Consider the following 26,666-nt stretch of genomic DNA (forward strand, 5'->3'; position numbering starts at 1 on the left):
ACAACCACCAGTCTATTCTCTATGTCCATGTTTCTGCTTCTGTTTCATAGATAGGTTCATTTGTGTCATATTTTAGATTCTACATATAAGTGATATCATATGGTATTTGTCCTTTCCAAGAGCAGGTTTTGATGGAGGGGAAGAGAAACACAGGGCAAAGAAATACTTAAGAGAGTCGGAGGACCCTAAACACAAACTGTGCCACAGTAATACCTTAGGTGACATCCAGGTGTGAGTCTAAGCTTTATGGGGCTGGAAGCTTATACAATGGGGACCTCTTTAAGAAAAAGAAAAGAAAACAAATTTGCATGTTTTAGAAATATATCTGACCATATTAACACATTATCAGGGCCCTTCCCAGGACATTAGTAGAGGCCTGTGAAAATGGGGAGCTGGAAGTTGATGAGCTTCCCAGTAAATTAGCCTCTGTGACTCAACTTGGCTATCTGAAAATGGGAGAATATGTCCCAAGGGAAACTTTGGCTCTTCTCTTTGAGATATAAGACGCTGATTATAAATAGGGGAATCTATCTGGAAAGGTATGTTTACCACAAAAGAGCTCCAAAGTTTTGGTCAGTGTCATTCCAAGAACCACATTTCCTTGATTCTTAAACACAAACAATTATAAAATGTAGCATCAATTTAATAATAGCTGAGGGGAGAGAGTAAACAGCTGGCAAGTTTCTTTTGATGAAAAACATTCTGATTTCAAAACCATTAAAATGTGGAAAATGCATCATCAACTGACAAAAATATAGTAATTGTATCACCTTTTAGGCTACAAATGCCATCTATTGAGTGCATCATATATTACTAACCCATTGAAGAAACCAGTAATTTTTTTCAAGGCCACACTTGCTAAGTAGTAAAATTAGAACTCCTAACTCCAGGGCCCACATGCTATCCAATACACCGTTCTGAATCTCCCATGCTTGTTAACCATTAATTTTGTAGCCCATGGAATATTTATATTCCTGACCGTCCAGGATTAGGAAACTTTTTTAAAAAGAAGAATACTGAATGTTCCTAGTGAAAGAATATCAAATTGACCTCTTGGCCAGTTGATATAATCTGGGGTGGGTGCCCTAGAAGTGAAAGCTGAATGAAAGTTGGGCGCCACAATCTTAGGTGATATCTAATATTATCACAATATTAGATTGTGGAAGCGGACAAGGATTTTCAGGGAGTGATTTGCATTCATTCATTGGACTCCATTCGTACGTTTCATGTGCACATGTATAGTGAGGTCCTGCTGTGTGGAAGGCAATGACCATATGAAGGACATATTGGGGGAAGGGCCCTGAGAACAAACTGCTACTTGGGGCAAAAATCTTCTTCAGGAGGAAAAGGCAGCTTGGGGTGACCTTCTAACATTTCCACATGGAAGTGGGGAGATTACAGGGTTTGTCTTGAGCGAGAGGAAATTGCCTCTGAGGCTGGTGGAGCCTATGACTCGTCGGTAGGTAGACAGTAAGCCTGAGGGGTTGGTTAGTCATAGAAGAGGACTGGAGAAGGGAAGAAGAGTGTTTTCTGTGCAGGTAGCTGCTGTCCAGTCTTTCCCTCCACCAGCACTTATCCTTGAACATAGTCATTGCTTTGGGACTGTGAAACTTTCTTCCTCATTTTCTTGCATATGGTCATAATTTCCTTGCCTCCCCAGTGACTTTCTTTTTTGTGTATTTTCTTATTTTAATTTTATGTTTAGTTGCAATTACACTCGATTGCTTTTCTGCAGTTTGAGATAACAAGAGCAGAGAATACAATTTTAAATCCTAAAAATGACACAGAAACAGAAGCCACAAATTAAAAATTGATCTGATACCAAAAGAAAATGGGCAAATATGGCACTCTGGAACAGGAAGATGATAAAAAGGAATTTTACAGAAAAAAATTAATGAAACTGACAGGAAGTACATTAGACAGAAGAAATAAATCAGGAAGAATGTGATGAGATATTGGAATGGCTGAGCTCAGAATAGCTTGGCTTGTCTAACCTGAGAAGGACATATTAAATATGGAGGCAGTTTAGTGAACCAGAAGCTTCTAGGTCTCCTCAAACAGGAAAATTCAATTAGAAAGTGAACAGAGTCCCGAAATGGAACTGTGAGGATTTGATGTTTGCTCTTATGGTTTTGAGGGAATTAGTTATCTTCTCTGATATCTACTCAGCATTTCCATTGGTAAAATATTACCTCTCTCACTTATTAACAAGTAAACTACTTCATTGTCTCATTATTTAACAAGTTTTTAATAAACAAAGTGGCTGACAAGCATTTTATAGGGCATGCAAAATGGAAAAAAATGTGGCTTTCTCAAGCTGCTTATGGTGTAGGAGGGTTGGGCAAACAGAAAATTACAACTCAGTATAATAAGGTCAAGGATAGTGATAGGTTCCAAGAACTTTGGAGACCAGAGGAGAGAATTAATTTTCTGAAGTTTTGAGAAAAGTTTCACAGAGGAGGTAACATTTAAAATAAGCCTTGAAAAAGAAAAAAAAATCAGACAACATGGATGAGGAGTGAGTAAGGGAGAAAGTGATCAGCAAAAACCTAAAAGAAAATCATGTAGTTGAAAAATGGTGAGTCCATTTTGTGTGGTGAACCTCAGATCTTGTGGGGACGGAGAGGAGAAAAGGTAGCCAAGGGGTAGTTATGAAAGGTCTTAGATACCAAGTAAAGGAGTTGGTATCATATCCCCTGGATCAGTGTTTATCACCACGATTTCACCATGTTTAACATGCTCCCATAGACAAGTGGATAAAATAGACTGTGGGGCTGTGTGTAGTTTACTGGCTCCTTTGCTTTTTTTTCCATGTTAAGGAAACATTTCATAATTCTGGCGAATGAAAGGAATGTTATTGTGATAACATTGAATCTACTTTCTTTTATTTTTAAGTAAATCATTTCCCAAATCACTGCTTTCAATATTATCTGAAACAAGTCACTCATAGCACATCTGCCAGCTAGTCGCACAGACCACTCTGTGAGCACATCATTGAGTTCTGCTGCTGGTAATGGAAAGCCACAGAGGTTCTGAAGCTAGGGAGAAACTTGTCAAGTTAACAGACAGCAGTGCTGTAGAGGATAGTCTTGAGAAGAATACACTTTCAGGAAGACCAAGGAGAAATGATAAGGTCCGGAACTCAGGAAGGGACAGTGAGTGAGAAAGGAGAGGGCAGAATGGAATGATCCTGTCCTCTTCTAATATAGTAGGTAGCTTAGAGTCAAAAACACACAAGAAGGATGGAAAGAAAAATTGGAACATTACTGAGCTCTCACCTGGACCTCTTATAAATACAATAAGGAACGAAGAGGCAGGGGTACCCCCAAGAAGAGCTATGTGCATGGGTAAGGTTTAAGAAGCTCCCTAAAGCTATTCAGCTCCTTTTAACCAGTGACATAGGGGACCGGTTCTGGCTGCTTAAAGAGCTACTGCTCTTCCTGAAGTCCTGGGGGAAGTTGATTTCCAGCTATATGAGATGCTGGAATTAATGGACTCCAGCGTCTTTTGGAGGGTGGGCCTCTTGCCAGGGCTGATTAGCCCCGCTGGCCTGTCCACTATTCCTGTTTTATTGCTTCCTTTCTCATTAAGGAAGGTGCTGGGTTTGGATAACCATAAACAACATGTCTGCTGCTACAAGGCTACCATCGCTTGCACACTGAAACCAGGCTCTCAGGATTCTTTCTTAAACAGATCACAGATTGAGAGAAACAGGAAAAGGAAGCCCAGGTTTGAAAATATGCCACAAAAATGGTTATTTTCCTATTTTTACTGTTTTCTTTTTTAAAAAATATTCAAAGTGGTAGGGAAAATAAAACTTAAAAAAAAAAATCAATACTGTTTTTCTCTCTCACCCCTCCTCTCTCAGTATAGCCACACGAAGCAGTCCTGATGTCCTCAACCCCTGAAATGAGAGGGAAGGGAGTTTGAGGGTTTCCCTTCATACCACCCTGCCCCCAGCTGGCCCAAGGATTCTGAGCAGCCACTGGCAGCTTGCTAAGCTGTTCTGTAGATGCCTCAAAGCTCCCTTGTCCACATGGGCCCAAGGGCTGAAGTCTACTGGGGACAAAAGAACTGCTAAAAGGGAGCCAACCACTCAACTCCCCTCTCCCTTCACTTCAGTAATCTCAGCATTTGTACTTCTTCTCCCTCCCCAGACAATGTGTTCCTTAAAATAACCTTCATTGGCACATCATTTCTCACCAGGAACTGTACCCTTGTTCTTTCCAGTCCTCCAATTTTCTCTCTTCCAGCACAGGGGGAATCATATTTACTCAGAAAACCACAGCGCTGAACTATAGCCCTCAGCTTCTTAGAGTTTCGCTTTCTAAGGGAATTTTGCAGCTGGTTCCATCTGTTTTTCCTGATTTTTTCTGTTCTCTTCTGCCCATGCTAATTTCCTCTACAGTCCCAACCAGCACCCAGCCTCAGTACCTCCCCTACACGTTACTATGATGGTCTTCTCTGCTCATAGTAGACACACAGTTCATTAAGCATCTCACCATGTCCCAAACAGTCAAGGCTCAGAAAATCCTTTTTGATTCATACCAACTACTCCCAGAACTTTTATCATTGATACTTTCTAGGAATCTCTACCCCACATAACATTTCATATAACTGGTTTGGTTTTGTATCAAAGTACTACCTCCCTGTGTTTTTTGTTCATGTGGCTTCTCCAAAAAAACAACAAGAATCGCTCCTGTGCTGAGTGGATAAATGAATACTCTGAATGCTAATTACATTAATGTGAATTATACATGTGCATTTTAAATTCGAAATAGGCCTTTCCCTGCTACTTAGCATACATCTGGTCTATTACCTCCCACGACAAACGTACCCAAAAGAAAAGCAACCAACTGTAATGTTAGATTGATCCAAACACAATCTCATGTGCTTTGGACGAAGAGAGTGGTCTAGGTAACATTTGCTTTACTTTAAGCGCAAGAGGGAGGAGATATGGGGATATATGTATATGTATAGCTGATTCACTTTGTTATAAAGCAGAAACTAACACACCATTGTAAAGCAATTATACTCCAATAAAGATGTTAAAAAAAAAAAAGAGCTTACCATATGCCAGACACCTTTCCAAATGCTTTACAAATATTAGGTCACTTAAATATGAGAAAATGCTCTCTTTTTCTAATTTTACAGCTGAGGAAATTAAGGCACAGTGAGGTCAACAGAGAGTCAATGATAAAACCAGGATTCAAACACAGGCAATGTGTGTAGAGCCCATGCCCCTAACCACTAATCAATTCTGCCTCACCAGTTACAAGAAGTTTTAGACTGTTTCCTTCCAAATCTTCCTGCAAGTCAGAAGACAATTCAGATGAACTTTATTTACACAGAGTCTGTGTCCTTGCTGAGTCCTGTGTACACAGTAATTTATAAATCCAACCATTTTCTGGAATCAAGTCCTCGTTTAAAGGAACTAGACTTTGAAGTCCTTATATAAGGAGCTAGAGGGATCTTTCCTGACCACTGTCTAAAATATCAACCCTCCCCTCCTGCCAAGGCACTTTCTGTCAGATTACTCTGTTTCATTTTCCTTCTAGCACTTATTATTTCTAAATTTATGTTTGTGTGTTAATTGTCAGTCTCCTCCCCTTGACTAAAATATAAGCCAATGAGAGCAGAGACTTCTGTTTTGTTCACTGTCTGCCCCTAGAACTCTGCTTGGCATATAGCAAGTGCTCAGTAAGTATTTGTTGAGTGAATGAATAAATGCATTCGATAATGCCTTAATGTTTTTGGATGGACATCCTTAGTCCTTTTTTAGTCTAATTTTAAATATTCCCCTCAGGTAATTTCACCTACTCCTGTGGTTTTTTCCACCACTCTCAATATTTACCTCTGGCCCAGATCTTCAGGTCTTTGTTTTTGAGATGACCAGCTCTGACCAGCTCTGGCTTTTTTTTTTTTTTTGTCCCCCATATTTGTTGTTTATCTAATTTTGATTTCCATAATCAAATTTACTCTTGACCTTTGAGGGATAGGAGCCAAGGGGACCTGCATAAGCATTACAAAATACTAATACATTTTAACATTTTGTATTTGGAAAGGACTTAGATTTCATCTACTTCAAATTTGTGGCTTTACATGTTGGTGAAGAAATTGAAGTCCAAGATAATGATGAGCCAAAAGTCTCACAGCTGCTATGTGGTAGAACCCCAGATTTCCAGGATGTATTCCTCTTTCCACATCAGTTATCTGCCTATTAGAGTCTACCTCTCCTTTTGCTAATGATACATACACACAAGCACACACACGGCTTTATTGAGGTATAATTCACATACCATAAGATTCACCCTTTAAAAGTGTGAAATTCAGTGGTTTTTAGTATATTCACAGAATTTTGAAACCATCACCACTAGTTAATTTTAGAACATGTTCATTACCCTCCGGAGAAACCCCATACCTATTTGTAGTCACTCCCCATCCTCCCCCCTCATTCTCCCTCCCTTTTTCCAACCCTAGAAAACCATTAATCTACTTTCTGTCTCTATGGATTTGACTATTCTGGACATTTCATATAAATGAAAGAATATAATATGTGGCCTTTTGTGTCTGGCTTCTTTCACTTAGCTCAATGATTTCAAGGTTCATCATCTTATACTAGTTACCTTTTTATTTTGTTTTGTTTTGTTTAACCAAACCACCTTTCTCTAACTGCCTCAATCATTTCAATATCTTTGAGCAAAAATTAATCTTTGACTATCCTGGAAGCCAAAGGCAAAAAAGAAAAACACAAATACGTTACTCAGTTCCAGTTAGTCACAGCTCCAGATCCCGTCTGGGCGCAGCCTCTCTGCACACGGCCTGCCGTCGCTGCCTCCATCTTGAGTTGGGAAGTTGTGCAGCCACTTTGCGCTAGAAACTCTGGTCTGAAAGTGCTGGGCTTGAGGCCTCTGCCCGCCACACCCTATGAGCCAGTGAAACTAGACTAAGTGCAAAAGAAAAGAAAAGAAAAAAAGTGGCCTGGAACCGAACCAGCAGTATCTTCGAGGTCGGCCTGTACACAATTTGATGAATTTGGACATATGCAAACACTCCTGAAACCGTCACCACGATCAATGGAGAAGATGGCCGAAGAGTAAGATGCAGAGATTACCTTCCTCCCCACGGATACATCAGAAATACATCTACACGTGTAACTGCTCCTATAGTTCCAGTTAGTCATAAAGGAAGCACAAAGTTTATCAAAAGCATGGATGTTTTAAGGGGAATCATCACTGTAGGCCTTTAATTTCACCATATGACTCTGTCTTCTGATCATTTAAGGTGTTTTTCTCGCTTTCTTATTTATACTATTTCCAGCTGCCCTTGGGTTGGGCTCTCTGAGCAGTGTCAAGAAGGGGGAGAGGACCACCTTGTGGTGTCCTCAATGACTCTGGGTGCAGGGGGATATTCTTATTTAATCTTTAACAGTTTCCAGTTTGACCTCCACTATTAATTTTTTCTTCTATTCTTGATCATAATCCTTACTTACATCTCAAATTTTTGAAATATATTTACTTCAACCCTGAAAGTGTCAAATACTTTACCAACCCTGATTTTAAAATAGGTCTCAAATAATGCATATTCTCTAGTAGATGCAGGGGAGAGAGAAGAGGGCAGGGAGCTATACATAGGGAGAGATGAAAAGAGGAATGTGATTGCTTGCTAATGTCTGCCCACGGGTCTGGGAAAAGGAAAGTTCTGGCATATATGTTACAACATACATTTTTTTTTTTTTTTTTGGACCTGAGGTGCAGAGAATTAATTACCCTCCTCAACTACAGCAAACTATTATCAGTTTATGCAAAGCCCTCCTTTTGTTTTAATTTTCACCTTCATCTCTAATCCCCACTTACATTCACCTCCCTTTTATACATGCCTTCCTTATGTCTTTGATATATGTCCTTAACAGAGATGTATCTTTATATACTTTTAGTGTTATTGGGTATGAATGAGTAATTACATAAATAATATTGTGCCATAAACCTCATTCTGTTTCTATTTTTTAAAAGCTCACTAAATCTTTAAAGCCTGTTCATGTTGCTGGACTTACATTGAATGTATCGCTCTAACTGCTGCATAATATTTCATGTATGTATTTTACTTTTTCATTCCTCTAGCAATGGACACCTGCCACAAACAGTGACATAGTAAACATCTTCATACTTGTCCCCTTAGAGACCTGAGGCAGAATTGCTTTGTTCTATATGTCTAGGAGAGGAATTGGTGGGCCGTAGGACCTAAATACACTACTGTCTTTATCCAGCCCCTCTTGTGCACAGCCCGCATCCTCTCGGTCCCACCTTCTACTCTAGCCATCCCTGCAGAGACCAGAGCTAGGCAGCTGCACAGGCTGCAACCAGCTTGGTGCTGGTGCGGTGCGGGAGGACCTCTCATTTTCTGCTCTGGGACTTCTCTAAGGCGGAGTGTGGAATGGTGGGAGTCTCCTCGGCACTCATGCCTGCACAGTGAAATGGGGTGATAGCAGTCACAAGGCTGCTCTTGACCTTTGCAGAATAGGAGCCAAATGATGAATGCTTCCCCTGGTCACACCCTCCCCACCCCGCCGCTTGGGGGACAGTTCTGAGACACAGTTCTTAAGCCTTTTACCAAGATCCCTGTAGAATTGAGTATAAGTTGCCAGTAGTTACCAACTTGAAAACTCATTCTTGTACTGTTTTTTGCTTCTTCCTTTTCACAGTCCCCAGTTCCTCATTCCTGCTCCCTGTTATTTCTTCCCAAATGAACTATGTATAGACAAGCCTTTGTCTTAGACTCTGCTCTCAGAGATTACCCAGCATACAACATTATCCCTAAGTACTGCCAGATTGCTCTCCAGAGACTCTGAGACCAGATCTAGATAGTCTGGCCAGTCTCCAGCTTGTGGATCAGAGACGAGGACATTTCAAAATTTCAGAGGGCCACCTTTTGACAAGAGGCTTTGTGTATGCTTAGAAGGCAGCTCCCTGTGTAGGATCTTTCACGTGTGAGTCAGTGATTTTTCTTTTTACACTTACTGCAGTTATTTTCAAAATGTGGTTGTAATATACATACATGCCTTGGTAATGATAATATACCTCTCCCTAACATTGATCTCTGCCCTCGCTCATGATTCACAACTGCTGATGCACGGACAGTACACTCATTCATGGATGTGCCTTAACAGAGTATTAAGAAAATTTGCTTCTCAATACTTGTTAATATGGAAACGTCATACCACCTGTATCTTCCAGTGAAGGGTGTTGCAGTCAACTTACGTCCTAGATAAGGATGCATTGTTCTTCTGTCACATTGTCACTTGGGTTTTCTTAGGGGAAAAAAATGATCATTTCTTTGAGTGGACATGTATCAATATTAATTCTTTTGTGTGTGTGTGCCAGCTATCTGTATGGGGTGCATCACCATGAAAAAAGCACAGGTCATGACCACCTGGGAGCAGGGGATGGGAGGAACTTCTTTAAGGGAATGTATGTTCCTTCTCATTTGGGAACAGCTTTTAAAAATCTCATCATCTCCTTCTGCTTTTGTTGTGTGAACAGGTGGTTAACACATACACCCCAGGAAAGAAGATTTGGCTTGAAGGTGTGGTGACCACCTCAGCTGGAGGCACAAACAATCTGTCAGATTCCTATGCTGCAGGATTCTTGTGAGTAACACTTGCAATTTCACTCCCAAGGGCTTTGAGGAAAGGAGAGTGAAATTGCTCATTATTCTGCCCATTGGAGGGGGTGGGGTTCGTTTCCCACTGAAAATTCTTCATCCATTTCTTTGTAAATGTGTTTAATCACTCGACAAACAGCGATTAGGGACTTGTGTAGTTACTAAGATCTCAGGTACAAGCATTAGAGCAAAAGTAATAATAGTAGTAGTAATCATGATAGTAATAAGAGCTTTATTTTATGTCTTCAGTGCAAAATACAGTACAGACAACATACATTTTCTCTTCTAATTTTCACCTGAGTCCTGGGAGATAGGTAAGAGTAAGACAGGGGTTTTGCCCTTTAGAAACTTACAATTGGAGGAATGGAGATGGGGAATAAGAAAAGCTGTAGGAGACAAGTGTCATAATAATAAATTTTAACTGCATAGTGCTTACCATGTGCTAAGGACTATCTGATGTGCTTTTTATGTATTTAATAATTTAACAACCAGTGTATTAGATACCCTTATTATACCCTTATACCCTTATAAGAACCCAGTGAGATAAATGTGATTATTGGTTAGTGGCAGAGCTTGGACTCAAGCCAAGGCAGTCTGCTCCAGAGTCCAGCCTTTTTGCCACTACAGTATGCCATCTCTCTTTCTGCCTTACGTGGGCTATCCACAAAAGGGGTAGACATGCAAAAGAATCAAGAATTTCTGAGTGGGAGGATCAGGAAGGGCTTTGCGGAGGAAGAGGCATTTGAGTGGAACATAGATTTCTCTAATTTCTATAGGTGAAGATTGTTGCTGATGGTAGTGGGGAGCATAGAGGCTGAAGGAACATTATGAGGGGAAACGATTAGTGTGAGAAAGCCTCAGTATCTGCAGGGGTGTAGTGAGGGCTGTGATTAAGGACAGAGTTTTACCACCAAATCATGGAAGACCTTGGAAACCAGGCAGGGGAAATGAGGCCTTGTTCTATACTCAGTGGCAAGCCATTGATGATTTTGGAGGAAGAGAGAGACCCATCTGACCTGTATTTAAAACGTTGGCTTTGATAGTAGTATGCACAAGAGTTTGGATAGGCAAGAGGTAGGGAAATGAACTTGAAGGCTACTGCAATCGTCTGGAGAACAACTTAAGCCAGAAGCATGAGGGCCTCTGGCTGGCCTGCCATTGTCATGGACCACAGATGAACCAAGTGACCTGTTCCTGGTCCAGTCTAGTCTGTGGTCCTGGTTTTTTGTCTGAGCAAGGTTCTCCTAAGAACTGCAGCTCTGCCCTCAACTATGCATTTCACTACTAACAGCTGCTCCTAATTATACAGCTGTAGATCTTCTCCATTAAGGCAGCTTCTTCAATACAGTTGTGAAGGACAAATCAGGCTGGTCAAGTAGATTGTCTTTAAGATGGCATCCTGGCAGATGCAGATGAAGATAATGAGTCAATGTCTACATGATGGTGGCTGGGGTCTTCCAGCCCTGTGTCCTCACATGAGAGGCACAGAGAGGTTGTTCAGTGAGCATGGTTCAGTGAAGGAAATGGAGTGAATCAGCATTTGCTACAGTGTTGCTGAGGGTCTTCTTTCAAAAATACTCTCCTCACGGGGTTTCACTGTGAGAGACAGGTTGACAGTCCGTACTGCAGGAGGCCTCTGGAATCAGAAGAAGAATGGCCTTTGCTCAGCCTTCGCAGAAGGACTCCTCTGCAGGGCCCAGCAAGCAGCCCTCTTGTACTGTTTTCGTGAACATTCTTCCCTTTAGAGAGTAATGTGAAATGAGAAATACCACAAACCTTCATGAAGAGAGCTAGAGAGAGACCTGCCTTTTCATGAGCATCAGCCAAATATCCATAGATCTCTGCGTCGCTTTGCAAACACAGATTAACATTGTTGTTTAGATTTTGGTTGTAGTTCAGATGTCCAATGCTTTGTTGACAGATCAAATGACAACCAGCTCATTCTGCCCCTGGTCTTCTCTCTTACCTCTTTATCACCCATTTCCTCTCAACCCCACTGGCAGTACCTAGATATATGCCCTTTGAGTCCAGTTCTCCAAGGCGCATAAATTGCTTCCTGGGAAAAAAAATGTAAAGCATTCTAGGAAGCTCCAGAAAGCTAGCAAGGAGTTGGAAAGAAGGCATCTTACAGCCCTTTTTCAATATATGGCATAACTATAAGCTTACCAGGGCATATACAAATGCATGCACAAATTAGAATTCTCTGCTGCCCAGTATTCAAGGGTAGTTTTCCCAATCACGGCTTTGAGATTCTTTGATGCCCTACCCTTGGCATACTGCTGTGTCTGCAGCACCTAGTAATGTCTGCCACGTAGTAGATATTCAATAAAGTTTTGTGGATGAAAGATAATGGCTGCAGAATCATCCTTGGTGAGATACACCAGTAATCTTGCCACTTTTCTCTACTTGAACATAAAAGGGAGACCTGGAACATCATTTATTTCCCCTACTCAGGAAATATATTATTACAGGAGGAAGATGAAGACAACTCCAGAACTAACCATCTATTCTGAAAAGCCATGGGGAAACAAGGGCTCTGGCCATAGTCATTAATTAGCAATGGTCTTCATGTCAATAAGGTCACTGGTTTGGAACTCCATACGGTCTCAGATTTGGGAAATCATAACTATGCATTATTTGTCCCTAGTATGCTGAATGGTGATTCTCAAAGTCCTAGAATCTAATTTTATCCAGATCAATTTCAACTTAGAGTATTGAGCACCTATAGCGTGCCAGGAACTGTGATGGTTGTTTTGGGTACAAAGCTAAAATGTGTCTATTTTTGACGAGCTCATACCAGCTGGGAGAAGACAGAGAAGTAAGTAATTATTATTCAGTGGGCCAGCAGAGGGTATGAATAAGAGTTCTGGGGAAGTACAGAGGAGAAAGGTACTACTATTGGCTGGGGCAGCAGATTTAGAAGGAAATGACACTTGACTTGGAGATTAACAGATGAGAAGAAATTTGCCAGGTGAGGTGGGTTAGTGGAAGAGAGGAAGGAAATTCTAAGGAGAAGTTAAAACATATAAAGGCTCAGGTAAGTAAGTGAGAGCAGCCAAAAGTAGTTTTATGTGGCTTAGAGCCTGGGGAATAAAGTTTAGGGTGAGAGAAGAGGTGATAGGTGAAGCCAGACAATATATTCTTAGGAAAGATTGTGAAGTGCCTTATCTTTTACACTGAGAAGACTGAAGCTCTAAGTCACCTTTCTTACACACATACATTATTACAATTGGAAGTTTCCTTGCATTTCAGAATACAAAGAAAGAAAATGAAATCAATTCACATGAATGAATGAGTTAAATGTGTAAATGATGAAGGCAGAGTTAGCAGTAGGTGTTGGAAAAACCATGAGGGCAGTATTTTTGAAGGATAGCATGCCCTGAGTGGGTATTTGGCATGATGGGGTATGTAATAAGTGTGTGAGCAATGCAGGTCCTCCACTGCAACATGTGTGTGATGGTAGCATACTCCAATCCCTGTATAGTTAGCTATAGTGCCAAGGGAAATTATTACTGCATTGCCTACTGACAGTGATATATGAGGGATGCAAATGACTGGACCATAGGTCACAGGAGTATGTGGGTCAGCGTCACATGTAAAGTACATGCACAGTGAATAGGTGCAAGCAGGGGAGTTTGAGTGATGGAAAATATAGTGTGTGTGCTTCTGTGATTGTGTGTCTTGTGGTCAGGGGGGATGACTTTAGGCTTACAAGTGGCTAGGGTGTTCATTTTATTTGTTAGTTTTATAGGAATAAGAGATAAGTCATTAGCAGCGAGCTATTTTATGACCAAGGGCAATTCATTTTACTCCCCTGGACCTCTTTATTTTCTTATAAAATGAAGAGGTTAGATTTGATAATCTCTAAAGATCTCTTCCATCTATGTATTTAATGCTTAAAATAGTTTCCTCTAAAGTACTAGGTAAATTTGATGGGTGTGGGTGGTGGTGTGTATGTGTGTATGTTGGCCAATTTTTATAGAGCTTGTTATATGCTATTTTTAAAATGTATTGATGGGGCTTCCCTGGTGGCGCAGTGGTTGAGAGTCTACCTGCTAATGCAGGGGACACAGGTTCGAGCCCTGGTCTGGGAAGATCCCACATGCCGCGGAGCAACTAGGCCCGTGAGCCACAACTACTGAGCCTGCGCGTCTGGAGCCTGTGCTCCGCAATAAGAGAGGCCATGATAGTGAGAGGCCCGTTCACCGCAATGAAGAGTGGCCCCCGCTTGCCGCAACTAGAGAAAGCCCTAGCACAGAAACGAAGACCCAACATAGCAATCAATCAATCAATCAATAAATCTTTAAAAAAAAATAAATAAATAAAATAAAATGTATTGATGTAGCTTTTTTCCCCTGCTTTTCAGATGGTTGAACACTTTGGGAATGCTGGCCAATCAGGGCATTGATGTTGTGATTCGGCACTCATTTTTTGACCATGGATACAATCACCTCGTGGACCAGAATTTTAACCCATTACCAGTAAGTGTAAGATAAAGGTTCCCAACTCCTTTTCCATGTCCTTCAGTTCTTTTGATCATGCTTTGTTCCACACTGGTAGAATTTTTCTCCTCCTTCTGTTACCAGTTAATTTCATAAATTGAACAGAAGAATTCTTGACCCATTTTACAGACTCTTGGCTTCACCTCCCACACATACCCCAATATATACACACACGTATGTACATATGGGTTTATGCATATACACATATATACATTTATATATATTTATATACTTACCACTATTATTTTAACAAACCTTGTGCAGTTGAGATTCCAAATCTACTTGTGGCCTGTTTGAACTCTGCTTGAGAGTGAATTTTTCCAGATTGTTTTCTTTTAATGCTACTAGGAGACATTAGTGAATGTCAGATGCAACATGTTGAAAGCAGATGGGAGAGTGCTGGCCAAGATCAGATACAGTAGGAACCCATCCCTTGGAGAGTGGCTGAAGTGCACTTACACTAGATGCTGATCCCTATGTGACAATGAGGGGATTTGCCCAGGGTATCACCTTCTCTAGGAAAGCAGAGGAAAGGGAAGGCTAAAGAAGAATGGCAAAAGCAGAGATCTGGGTTTGGCCAGTGACTTTATTGACCAATCAAAGAAATTCCACTTAGTCCAGAAAAGCTGTGCTTATCAAAAATATTACGTGAGTTATCCTTCTCACAGGAGGATCATCTTAGTCATGATAAAAGGTCAAAGTCCTCTCGTTAACCCATAGAATGTCAGAGCTGGCATTCCCCTTCGGGATGATCCAGTTCCGCCTCATATAACAGAGGGAATGAGAGCCTGGGGTGGGGGCAGGGGCATGTAGCGCCAGCCCTAGAACCTGCTCCAGTGCCCTGGTCCAGTAATCTTCCTACAGAATTACTGCTGCCCTGGGGTCCACAGTAAACAAACCCAGCTGGAACCAGTGAGTGTTCCTGCCATTTGCTTCCCTCTGCCCATTTCCACCCCCCTATTCTTCTCACTACCCAGGCCTCCAAGCCCAGAACAGAGAACATCTTGGCACTCAACAGCACCATGTCCATGTCTCAAAAGAGTCCCTCTAGTTAGAGTACTAAGTAATTATTGTGTCCCTGATTGTACATGACTCCAATTAAGACACAAATATTAAAGCTGACTGGCACAGTTGCTTTTATTCACAGGGCCAGGATACCTCTCTCTCAGTGTATGTGGGGCTGGGGTATGGAGGGGTGAGAGGGAATTTTCAGTTTGTAACCACAGGGGGTTTCATTTGTTTGTTGTTTGTTTTGAGCTTATAAACTTGTGGTGATAAAATAAATAATAATTAGAAAAGCATCTATGAAATGTAAGCACTGAACAAATATAATGTCACACAAATGTAAATGTTTATTGACCATCAGGCACTGGGGAGGAGACTAGTAGTAGATACCTGAATAAGTAGATAGTGGATTACTATAAGAGGGGCTCAGTGAGGGCTCCTTTAGAGTATATACAAGGAAGGCCTCTCTGAGAAGGTGACACTTAAGCCAAGAGCCCAGTGACAAGAAGGAGCCAGACATGCAGATTTTTGCAGAAGAGCTTTCCAGCTGGGGAAAGGGCTGGCACAAAGACTCCGAGGCAGGAACAGAGTTGGCATGTGTGAGGAAACATAAGAACACCAGAGTGCTGGGGGCCTGGCAGGGAAGGGGGAGACTGGACATGAGGCCAGCCCGGGTCAGATCACGAAGGGCTTTGAAAGCTAAAAGGAGTTTGACTTTTATTGTAAGTAGTATGAAAAGCCATTGGACGGTTTTCTACAGGGCAGTAACATGATCTAACTTACATTTTTTAAAGATCACCCATGTATAATTAATGCACCAAATATTATTTATATTTTAGATGTGTATAATACTTAACAATTTACAGACCACTTTCATATACCACACATCAGTAAAACTCCAAACACTGTCCTTCCTTTTTCCTGTCTTTCCTTTATTCCTTCCTTCACACATTCAAATCTCTTTCACTCCTCTTGATCATGTACTATATGCTGATCACTATTCCTGGCAAACAGCCACTGTGATGAACCAAAAAGACAAGGTCCTTGAACTCCTGGAGCTTATAGTCTAGTGAAGTGAACTGAGAAATGGAAAGTATATAAACACATAAATAAGATAAAAAAAATTGTCATAATTGCTCTGAAGAGAGCCTGGTGAGATGAGTATGACGATTTATACTTATTTTGCTGAAGAGAAACTAGGGTTCTTTGAAGTTGTTAAGTGACTTATCCAAGGTCAGACAAGTAGTAAGAGCTGGAACTCAGAGTTTTTCAGTTCTAAATGCTATTTTCTTTTCACCGTGCCACACTACTTCTTGCAGTACTCTCTTTGGTGTCTGTGCTGTGGTTTGAGGCCACTGTTTCTCTCAGAATTGGGTCTGGAGGTGGGAGCAGGCATCTTGAGGAACTGGAGAGAAGAAAACCTAGGCTAGAAGAAAACCTATGGTCTGTGGGTGACTAGACAGGTGTGATTTCCAGAGCTGGACAAACCTGGATTGCATATCAACTCTCTCTGTACCTTCGCATGGCCATGTGTTAGGTTAAAGATGCAAGTTCTCATGGCTTTGTTCTCCCCAAATGAGCGATAATACAGGTGACTTTCTTTAAAAGCTTACTTACCATGAGACACCTTGGTTGATAGGTAGTAGCAGCACAGAGGTGCATTGGAAGCTAAAACAAGTCCTATTGATTTAGTACAAAGGCTCAAATATTCTGCACAGCTGTATTTCTGGAAATGCCGAGCTCTAGTAAAGAAACTGTATGTAAAAGCACTTTAAAAGGTAGCAGGCTTTCTTTTTCTCTTTCTTTGGGCTAATAAATTCTGTACCTTATAAGTAGAGAACTTTGCAGCTGGGAGAGTGTGTCCTAAGTCTCCAGGAAAGAATTTACTAGTCTAGACCCAGGCACCAATCTGGCAGACCTTGCCAACAGGCCCCTGAGATGTGCAATGGTCACAGACCTAGGATCATACTGTTGCCACTTCAGAGAGCTGTACAGTTGATATCCAAACACTGCCAATAAAAACTTGTGGGTTTTACACTGTGATTAAATCTTCAAGAGTGTTAAGAGTTTAGGGCATTAGTGAGTTATGTTTTAGTTGCCGCCCAGAAAAATTAGTATTTTCTATTACAGTCCCTTCAAATTCAGCTCAGTGCATTTCAGGAAAAGATCCTATTAGCAGATACTATTTTTTTTTCTGTTGTTGTCGTTATCGGGTCTTAGCCTAATGGCACCTCAACCCATATCCCATATTACCCCTCCAGCTACCCAGTCAGCTTTTGATTCGAGTTTATAGGATTCCAGACCAGCTCTGGCAAGGCCATTCCAATCTAAGATAAGAGAGAATATTGAAGGTAGTCCTTTCAAAAAGAAAAATTTGTCTTGAGGAAAGATCATTTTCAACTACAGCCCATGTTCTTTCTGGCTGTTCCTCTAGAAAAGTGCCAACTCTCCTCCTGTTGTGAGATTTTCCTTCTCCTGGGAAGAGGAGAACATTTAGTCCAGCAGTGCTTCATCACTCGACTCCCACCCCTTTCCCCTGACCCGCTCGCCATTGGGAAAGGGGGAACATGTGAGTCTCCACAGCCTGTCGGCTAGTCATGGGCTCTCTTGGGAGTAAGGGATGTTTGTGCAGAAGAGATCTGCACATTCAGTGGACATAGTCCAGACCCCACCAGCCGTGGGCATTTCTCCTAAGAGAGGGTTTTGGAATTTAGCTTGCTGCTTTTTTTAAGAGCTTGATTTACAGAGCTTTCAAGGAAAGGAATAGTGAATTACTAGTCAACATCTTCTTAACTCCCACAGCGGCCTAGCAAATATAATTCAATTCAAAAAACATTGACACTTCAAATGTGTCTGGCTCTAGGCTAGGTATTCTGGGGACATGAAGATAAATAAGATTTGGTTCCCTCATCTGTAGAGCTAACAATCTGGTGTGTGTTTGAGGGATTACAATTTAGTCCTTTGCTTAGAATAAAATAGAAAGCTAGTTCACATTGGATAGCCTTTTCTATACTGGGCGTAGTGGCAGGGATATTTATATTTGCAGGCAACATTCTTTTTTGCTGACTGCCCCTTATGAATAACTATAAACTTTCAATTCAGCCCAATGCACACTTATTGAACACTTGCTGTGTACGTTGTTCTGGAATACAGTCAGTGGTCATAGAAAACTCACTAGTCTATGGTGGGATTGAACCTATAGCTGTGGTTCCCGTAGCAACATGCTCTGAGCCAAGCCATCACTGTTCAGATGTCATTTGGCTATTGGAAAGAAACTCTGCATCTTAATGATATCTGCGTAGCTCCACTTCTTAGCCTATCACAGGGATGAGATCCTAGGTGCTCCATCCTTGTTTCCCTTTGAAACATTAGACTCTTTATGCACTACACAACCATGACGTGGAAACAGGATCAGCTTAAATCTGTCCCTTTCCTGAAGAAGAACATCCAGTTGCAAACCCATGTCCCATAGATGCTGGATGTTGCACACTCTCTTCTTGCAAGAAGAACACCATCTAATGAGGAGGCCTCAGGGGAGCAGCAGGAACCTGGTACTGTGACAAGATTCACCGATTCTAGTCCTAGCTCTGCCATCCATTGATGTGTATCTTTGGGGTCCAGTTTTCTCATCACTCAAATTGTGATAGAAATGTCTCCTCTATCTGCCTCCAAAAGATACTGTTATAATCCTTGAGAAAACTAGATATGACAGTAGGATTCTGATTTCATATGTACATGTACACATAGAAAATTACTGGAAGGGACTACATCTAAATGTTAAAAGTGGTTTTCTTTGGGTGGTGGGATTACAGATAGTTTTTATTTTCTTCTTTGTGGATTTTGTATGAAAAATTGCTGCAATCGGCATTATTGCTTTCATAATCTGAAAAAAAAAGGCTATTTTTAAAAGAAAAAATAGAGTGCTTAGAAAGAATTAAGTGCTTTATTACACTTGTGCTTTGTGCTCGATACTGTGCTGGACCCTGGAGACAGTGTCCCTGCCCTTAAGGAGCTTACAGGGTGGATAGGAGATGGATCAGTCAGCAGGGATGGTGGCAGAAGTGCTTTAGCAGGACAGAAGAGGAACAGATGCCAGCCTGGGTAGAGGGCAGGCATGGGGCATCAAGGAAAGCTTTCTGGAGGAGACAGTGCCTGAGCTGGATCTTGAAGGAGAAGGGCAAGTTAGCCACAGGAAGAAGAGTTTGAGGTCCGGGGAGAATCTTCCAAACAGAGGCAATATCATGTACAAAGGGTCAGAGGCTTTAATTTTCCAGAGAGTCATGGTGGATGGATTATGAAAAACTACTTAGGAAAGCTTTTCCCATCGCTCTCTGTTGGCCACACAGGCTGTGTAAAAGCTAAGGAATCTCAAAGTTACAAACCTGGAGGTGGTGGGGCAGGGGTGGTACAAAACCTGGCCAAATTAGCCTGTGACCTGTTTCTTGGCGTAGCTTCCTTTCTCTTTCTTTTCTTTCCCGTGGGAGCCATCAGGAAGATGAAAGAAGCAGAGAGTACCTGTTTAGGGGTAGCTGTGATGTGAAACCCAATCCTCTCATTAGAGTCCCTGACAAAGACTTCTCCATGTGCAACCTTCCTTTGTGGGAACCTGCGGCTGCTGAGAGAAGGACATCCTCAGCTGCAGGATCAATCACTGGGACTCAGGCCGGCTCCATGTCAGTGGCTGAAGCGCCTGGGCTGCATGCCCAGTGGGCATGACTTGCTTCTTTCCTCCTCTGTGCCTCTGAACCCTGGCCTCTCAGATCAGAGCCTGCACCTGCACCATGTGACCAGGCACGCAGCTCTTTTGCTCCTGATGCTTTAAAGAGAAGCACCTCTGATTTGTAACTACCAGTCTTCAGCCGTTGCTTATTTATCAACCTGAGTGGTGCGCATGGGATGTCAGTGACACATGTCCGCAGTTGAACAGCTCGCCCTGGTGGGAGCTGTCTCGGGAAGTAGAAAGAGCTCTGCGCCTGGAATCAGAAGATGTAGGCTCCAGGGCAGCACCACAGTGTTCCAGTTGCTTGAGTTTGCATTTCCTGCTTTGTAAAATGGGGCTAACTGTGCTGGGGTCAGGGAGTGGGGAGTATCTGAATGTAGTGCTTAAAAGTATTGGCACTGGAATCAGACTGACCTGAGTTTCAGACCCAGCTCTGTCATTTACTACTGTGTCCCTGGGCGGATTACTAAACCTCAACAATCATCCATTTCCCTTCGTGAAATGGAGACAATAATGGTGTCTCTCTCAGAGCATTGTTGGAAAGGATGGAATGAACCAATGCATATGTATCTTTTACCACATAGTAAGCACTCAACAAATGTCAGCAGCTATTATTATTTTATAAAGTCACTTTGTAAAATTCTGTAAGTCAGTAATATCAGTAATTATCATTAATAACGAATATAACTGTGGCAAGATAATATACATTTGAATATTCATACAGATACCTGGAAACCAACCAAGTAATGATAACTAAAGTATGAAAAGTAAATTTTTTTGCAAAAATTAAGTGACTGGAGAATTAGAAGAACAAAAGAGGAAAGCTGTGATTCCTGCACTTGAAAGGAATTGACTGCAAATGGTTAAAGACAAACTAAAAATTACATTTTATTTTCCTCCAGAGAAGATGCTGCCAACCTCTCCCGCTGAAGGCAATTAAGACAGTAACCACACTGCAACACGAGCTCTGATACCTTCATGCGGTATTTATAAATGGCCCAGTAAGCCCTGGAAACCATGATATATCACATAAAAAGTGCTAATGACAGCACATTATATGAATCACTGAGAAGCAACAATTGAAAATCTCACTCTACCGTCAACCATTTATATTGCTCCCAGATTGCAATACTGAGGGATTACAGTTACAGTAAATTGTGCAGCAACCTAAATAAATCAGGGAGAGGGAGAAGAAGCAATTGCAGCCTCACTGTGCTTGAGCTTAGGAGGATAGTGTGCCATCCTCGAAGCAACCTTCAGATGATGGAGGAGCAAGGCCAGCCCTGGAAATGAGAAAAGCTGCACCTTACCTAACTCCGTCGGTTCACCTAAAACACTAGACTATTATCTAAAAATAATCTGACTAGAAAGAGAGGAAGGGAGGGAGGGAGGAAGAAAAAGAAAGAAAGGAGGGGAAAAGTGGAATGCCCTTTGGTAGGTTGGAAAGATCTTTTGCGAGTGCCACAATATGACAAACTTGAAGTTATTTCACCTTAAACATTATATTTGCAAACATTAAGGGCACAGTGATGTCTGGTTATGACATTTAGGAACCAAGAAATAGGCCTCTGATAGAAGTGACCATGAGAGCCAAACATAATACATTGTCTTTTCTAACTCAATTTTGATTTTTTTGTTTGTTTAAATAAAAGCAGAAGTCTTTAAAAATAGAAATAGAATATTGTTTTTAATTCTTATTTAAATGCACTACACTATTTATAAAGTTTAAAAAATCTATCAGTCATTAGGTACTTCACTCACTAACTTTCAACTATTATCAATCTCTGTTTATTTCATCTCTGATTTGGTTTTAAGCATTGAAAGGGTTGAATGGAACTCGTCATTTTGACTCACTCTAAACCTGACTTGAGCAGACCTGCCTTCTGCTCCAAGTTCACTGCCCTCATCTTAGTGTCAAAATCCTTGTAGTGTTTCTTCATTAGAGCAGTGATTCTCAAGTCTATGCACATTATAGTCACCTAGAGGGCTTTACAAAAATACCTATGCTTAGGAACCACTCCCCAGGGATTCTGATTCAGTTTGTCTATAGAGGAGGGCAGGTGTTTGTATTTTTTAAAACTCCTGGAGTGATTCTAATGTGCAGCCAGAATTGAGAACCACTTAGTTAGAGGGTGCCATTTACCCTGATTAAATTAGAAATTACCCTTTCGTTTTCCTGTACTCTTTTGTACCCAACTTGTGCTTCAACAATCAAGATATTAACAAAAATTTAAAACTGTCTATCATTAATTCATTTGCCAAATATTTATTGAGTATCTATTATGTGTCAGACACTTCTAGTTTCTGAGGAGATAGAGGTAAAGGAGGAAGACAAGATCCCTGCCCTCATTGGAGATTACAGTCTAGCAGGGGAGACTAAAAATAAACAAGTAAATTAACACTAACATAATTAATTACAAAATTCAGAATGGTGTGTAGGAAGCTGAAGAATAATGAGGAGAGGATACCTCTTTAGAAAGTGTGGCCGAGGAAGTCTTCACTGAGAAAGCAGCCACTGGAGGAGCTGGTGGAAGAGCAGAGCGTCCTAGCAGAGGCAGCAGCATCTGCAAAGGCTGCGGTGGGGAGAGGCTCCATCACACATCAGAGGCTGCGCGGTGTCTCTAAGACTACCCTGAAGCAAGCACCAGGCACAGAGGCAGCCAGCCGACTGCTGGGTACAATTTATCTCAGGCTCCCACACCTGACTCCCGACCCTACCTGTGTCACCAGCACTTGGCAAACTGCTTTGCTTCCTGTCTCTTCGTGTGAATGACGGTATCCCACTGCCTGCCCCTACGTCTGGGGTCCTTGACCAAGCCTGATGCCTACTGCGTTTCCCTGTCACCGACCTGGCCATTTCCATGTGCACCCTCTGTCACCTCTCAGCAGGCTTTGAAACAAGAATGGCAGAATAACAATACTTGTGGAAGCTGGTGATGAACATTTTGGAGTTTGTCATACAATTCTGTTTTTGTGTATGTTTAAACATTTCAGTGATTTTTTAAAATGTCTTCATGCTAGTGTGTTGTGACATACAATAAAGCGAAGCACTGTTTTGGTTGTTCTGGGAGATAAAAAATAAATGTCAAATTCCTTCTCTCCATGTTCACAATCTCTTTGGGTTGACAAAACATAGAGCCTTTGAGAGAGAGCTAATAGATGATGCCCTAAGGTCTGTCTTGTTCACTCAGTATCTCCAAAGCCAGACCTCTGAGTAGGAGATATTACTGTTGGCTGGAAAGAAAGCACTAGAGGGGAGAATCAGGGAAGGCTTGTACACCAAGATGTCATTAGTGGACACTTGTAAGATTAGTTACCCAAAGAATACATGTTCCTGAGAAAGCTCCTTGCCCCAGGGCACCCTCTGCTGAGACAGTGGGAAGGAAGGAGGGCCTTAGGATGGAAGGAAGGCCAGGAGTTCTGTATCTGATCCCAGTTTTTGCCACCAGCTCACTCATCCCGGGGCACTGGGTACTCTGGGTTCACCTCAAATGTGGGTGTTGAACTCGACCATTTGAGGTCCCCTTCAGCTCTGATGTTTTCTTATTCATTGTCAAGATTTCTATACCAGTATCTTCAGACATACCTCCCAGCTGAACTGACACTAATAAAACTTTTAAAAATAAAACTAAACCACACTTTTACTTTTAAATCACACAGGGAGTAAGTCCTCTTTTCTCAAGGCTCTTGTAACCCTGTTACAGCAGCTATCACTTTCGTTATTAGAGTTGCTTGGGTACATCTAATTTCCTCTCTCTGGCGGTAAGCTCCTTGAAAACACAAGCCATCTCTCATGTCTTTATATCTCTCACAGTGCCCTGATCATAGTCAGTCCTTACTGAATTCTAAAGATGCTCAGTGACTGGGAATCTGGGGGCTGCAGTGCACTACTTAGTAATGGAAATATGGAAGGCAGGTGTTTATTGTCAGGTGTTGCATGCACACTGTGTAAAAGAAGATAGTTAGCTTGGTCCTTAAGAGACTGGGCTCTGGAGTCAGATCTGGATGTGAATTCATCTCCACTGTCTACTTGCTGTGTCACATTTGGCAGATTTTCTCATCTTCCATCATCTGTATAATGAGGATGCCTATAGTTTGTACATCACAGGGTCCTTGTGAATGCTTAAGAAAGTGCCTGACACTAAGTATATAATAATGTGACTGTTATTCTAAATATATGAAAATTATTCTTTGGACATAAATTGTAGTAATATTTTCTTAGGTCAGTCTCCCAAGGCAAAAGAAATAAAAGCAAAAATAAATAAATGGGACCCGATAAAACTTATAAGCTTTTGCAAAGGAAACCATAAGCAAAACAGAAAGACAACCTATGGACTGGGAGAAAATAGTTGCAAATGATGCTACTGACAAGGGCTTAATTTCCAAAATATAGATACCTCATACAGCTCAATATCAAAAAAAAAAGCAAACAACCCAATCAAAAAATGGGCAGAAGGCCTAAATAGACATTTCTCCAAAGAAGACATACAGATGGCCAGTAGGCACATGAAAAGATGCTCCCCATCTCTAATTATTAGAGAAATGCAAATCAAAACTACAATGAGGTGGGACTTCCCTTCTGGTCCAGTGGGTAAGACTCCATGCTCCCAGTGTAGGGGGCCTGGGTTCAATCCCTGGTCAGGGAACTAGATCCCACATGCATGCTGCAACTAAGAAGCCCACATGTCACAACTAAGAAGTCCACACACCACAACTAAGAAGTCCACATGCTGCAACTAAGAAGCCCACATGCTGCAACCAAGAGTCCACATGCCGCAACTAAAGACCCCACATGCTACAGTGAAGATCCCACCTGTCGCAACTAAGACCCAGTGCAGCCAAAATAAATAAATAAATATTTAAATATTTTTTTAAAGAACAATGAGATATCACCTCACACTGGTCAGAATGGCCATCATCAAAAATAAATGCTGGACAGGTTGTGGAGAAAAGGGAACCCTCCTACACTGTTAGTGGGAATGTAAATTGGTGCAGCCACTATGGAAAACAGTATGGAGGTTCCTTAAAAAACTAAAAAATAGAGCTACCATATGATCCAGTAATCCCATTCCTGGGCATATATCTGGAAAAGATGAAAACTAATTTGAAAAGATACATGCACACCAATGTTCATAGCAGCACTATTCACCATAGCCAAGATATGGAAACAACCTAAGTGTCCATCAACAGATGAATGGATAAGATGTGGTATATGTAATACAATGGAATATTACTCAGCCATTAAAAAGAATGAAATATTGTCATTTGCAGCAACATGGATGGACCTAGAGATTATCATACTAAGTGAAGTAAGTCAGACAAAGACAAACATTATATCACTTATATGAGGAATCAAAAAAAAAAATAAAACAAATCAACATATTACAAAACAGAAACAGATTCACAGACATAAAAAACCAATTTGTGGTTACCAAAAGGGAAAAGGGAGGGGGAGGGATAAATTAGGAGTATAGGATTAACAGATACACACCACTATATATAAAATAAATAAATAACAAGGACTAAGTGTATAGCACAGGCAACTATATTCAGTATCTTGTATAATAACTTTCTTCTTTGGCTTCTTTGAATTTATTCTTTATGTTCCACCATAAGTTCCACAGTTTATTTCCACCCACTAAATCATCTGTCTTTTCAAGCTCCCTGATAAGGCAGGTAGCTAGCACAGATAAATTCGTCCTGTTTGGCAGAGAAGAAAACTGAGGCTCAGAGAGGTCCAGCAACTTATTCAAGGGGACACAGCAAGACTGAGCCAGTTGTTCTGAGTTCTGTGATTCTTCATTACTACTTCATCTCCTCCCTCTGGTTGGTTCTGCCACAGCTTTGTCAAGTTAAGAATTCAGGTTAACCATATCCGCTACCGGCCAAGGCAGATAGAAATGGCAATGAGGACGCAAAAAAAAAAAAAAAAGCTGGCTTCAGGGTAAAATAAAATGATTCAGGAGATAAAACCTGGGATTTAAGTGACTGACTTATAGATTTACATTTTTACTGAATAATGAAAGAACAAAGGAAGAAAGGAACAAATTTTCAATTTCATGCAGCAGCAGGTTAGTTTCACTGCTTATAGTGACTATATTATAGAGATATAGAGTTTACCTGTCTTACGGCAGCTATCATTTTCCTCATTATTATTTATGTATATGTCTACCTCCTTGAAAGTGGGGCTACTTTAAAACCTTTCCACCAGTGCAAGAGCTGAGCCATCCCCTGATGTTTAGCCATCTGATGATGGATGGCAGATCCAGTTCCAGAAGTCAATGAAATTGTTTGGGAGAGCCACAGCAGGGCATTTTCCTAAGGAAAGTTCCAAGGTGGCTCTGAAAGACAAAAGATAATTAATGTCCCTTCATTAACCTTACCTCCTGAGAAGTACTGCAAACATATATTTGAAGATTTGCCATGAATGCAAACTGGTCTGGACCCTTGCCCTTGGGGGCAAGTAAAGGAAAGGTGTTGTCAATATCCAGGACAGCATACCAAGTGCCATCAGTCTGTGCAGTGGATTCAGCTGCAGCTACAATGTCTGGAATAGCGGGGGCTGCAGGAGTAACAACTTAATTCAGTTGGTGATAATCTACCATAAGTCTCCAGTTCCTGTTCCTCTGGACCTACAGAGCTATAGTATTGAGATATTACATCTCTTAGTATCCCTGCTACCTTTTAGACCTTAATCAAGACTGTGATTTCCCTTTCTCCTCCTGGGACCACCTGGAGATAGAATAGGGAGGTGGGCTGGGAAGTGATTAACATGTCCC

At 41.3% G+C, this 26,666-nt stretch overlaps 1 protein-coding gene across 7 annotated transcripts in view; it reads left to right on the top strand.

The window, feature by feature from the left end:
* Positions 1–26,666, top strand: part of HPSE2 (heparanase 2 (inactive)) — a gene marked incomplete at its 5' end in the record, with an annotated part of 626,538 nt that overhangs the window by 456,694 nt on the left and 143,178 nt on the right. For all 7 annotated transcript variants that reach the window (XM_082425203.1, XM_082425208.1, XM_082425205.1 and 4 more), the window contains 2 exons: positions 9,540–9,646; positions 14,027–14,141. In XM_082425203.1, the coding sequence (XP_082281329.1) occupies positions 9,540–9,646; positions 14,027–14,141 (222 nt within the window). The remainder of the gene's footprint in view (positions 1–9,539; positions 9,647–14,026; positions 14,142–26,666) is intronic.

This window comes from Balaenoptera physalus (assembly GCF_965194825.1).
Source record: "Balaenoptera physalus genome assembly, chromosome: 14".
Lineage (NCBI taxonomy): Eukaryota > Metazoa > Chordata > Mammalia > Artiodactyla > Balaenopteridae > Balaenoptera > Balaenoptera physalus.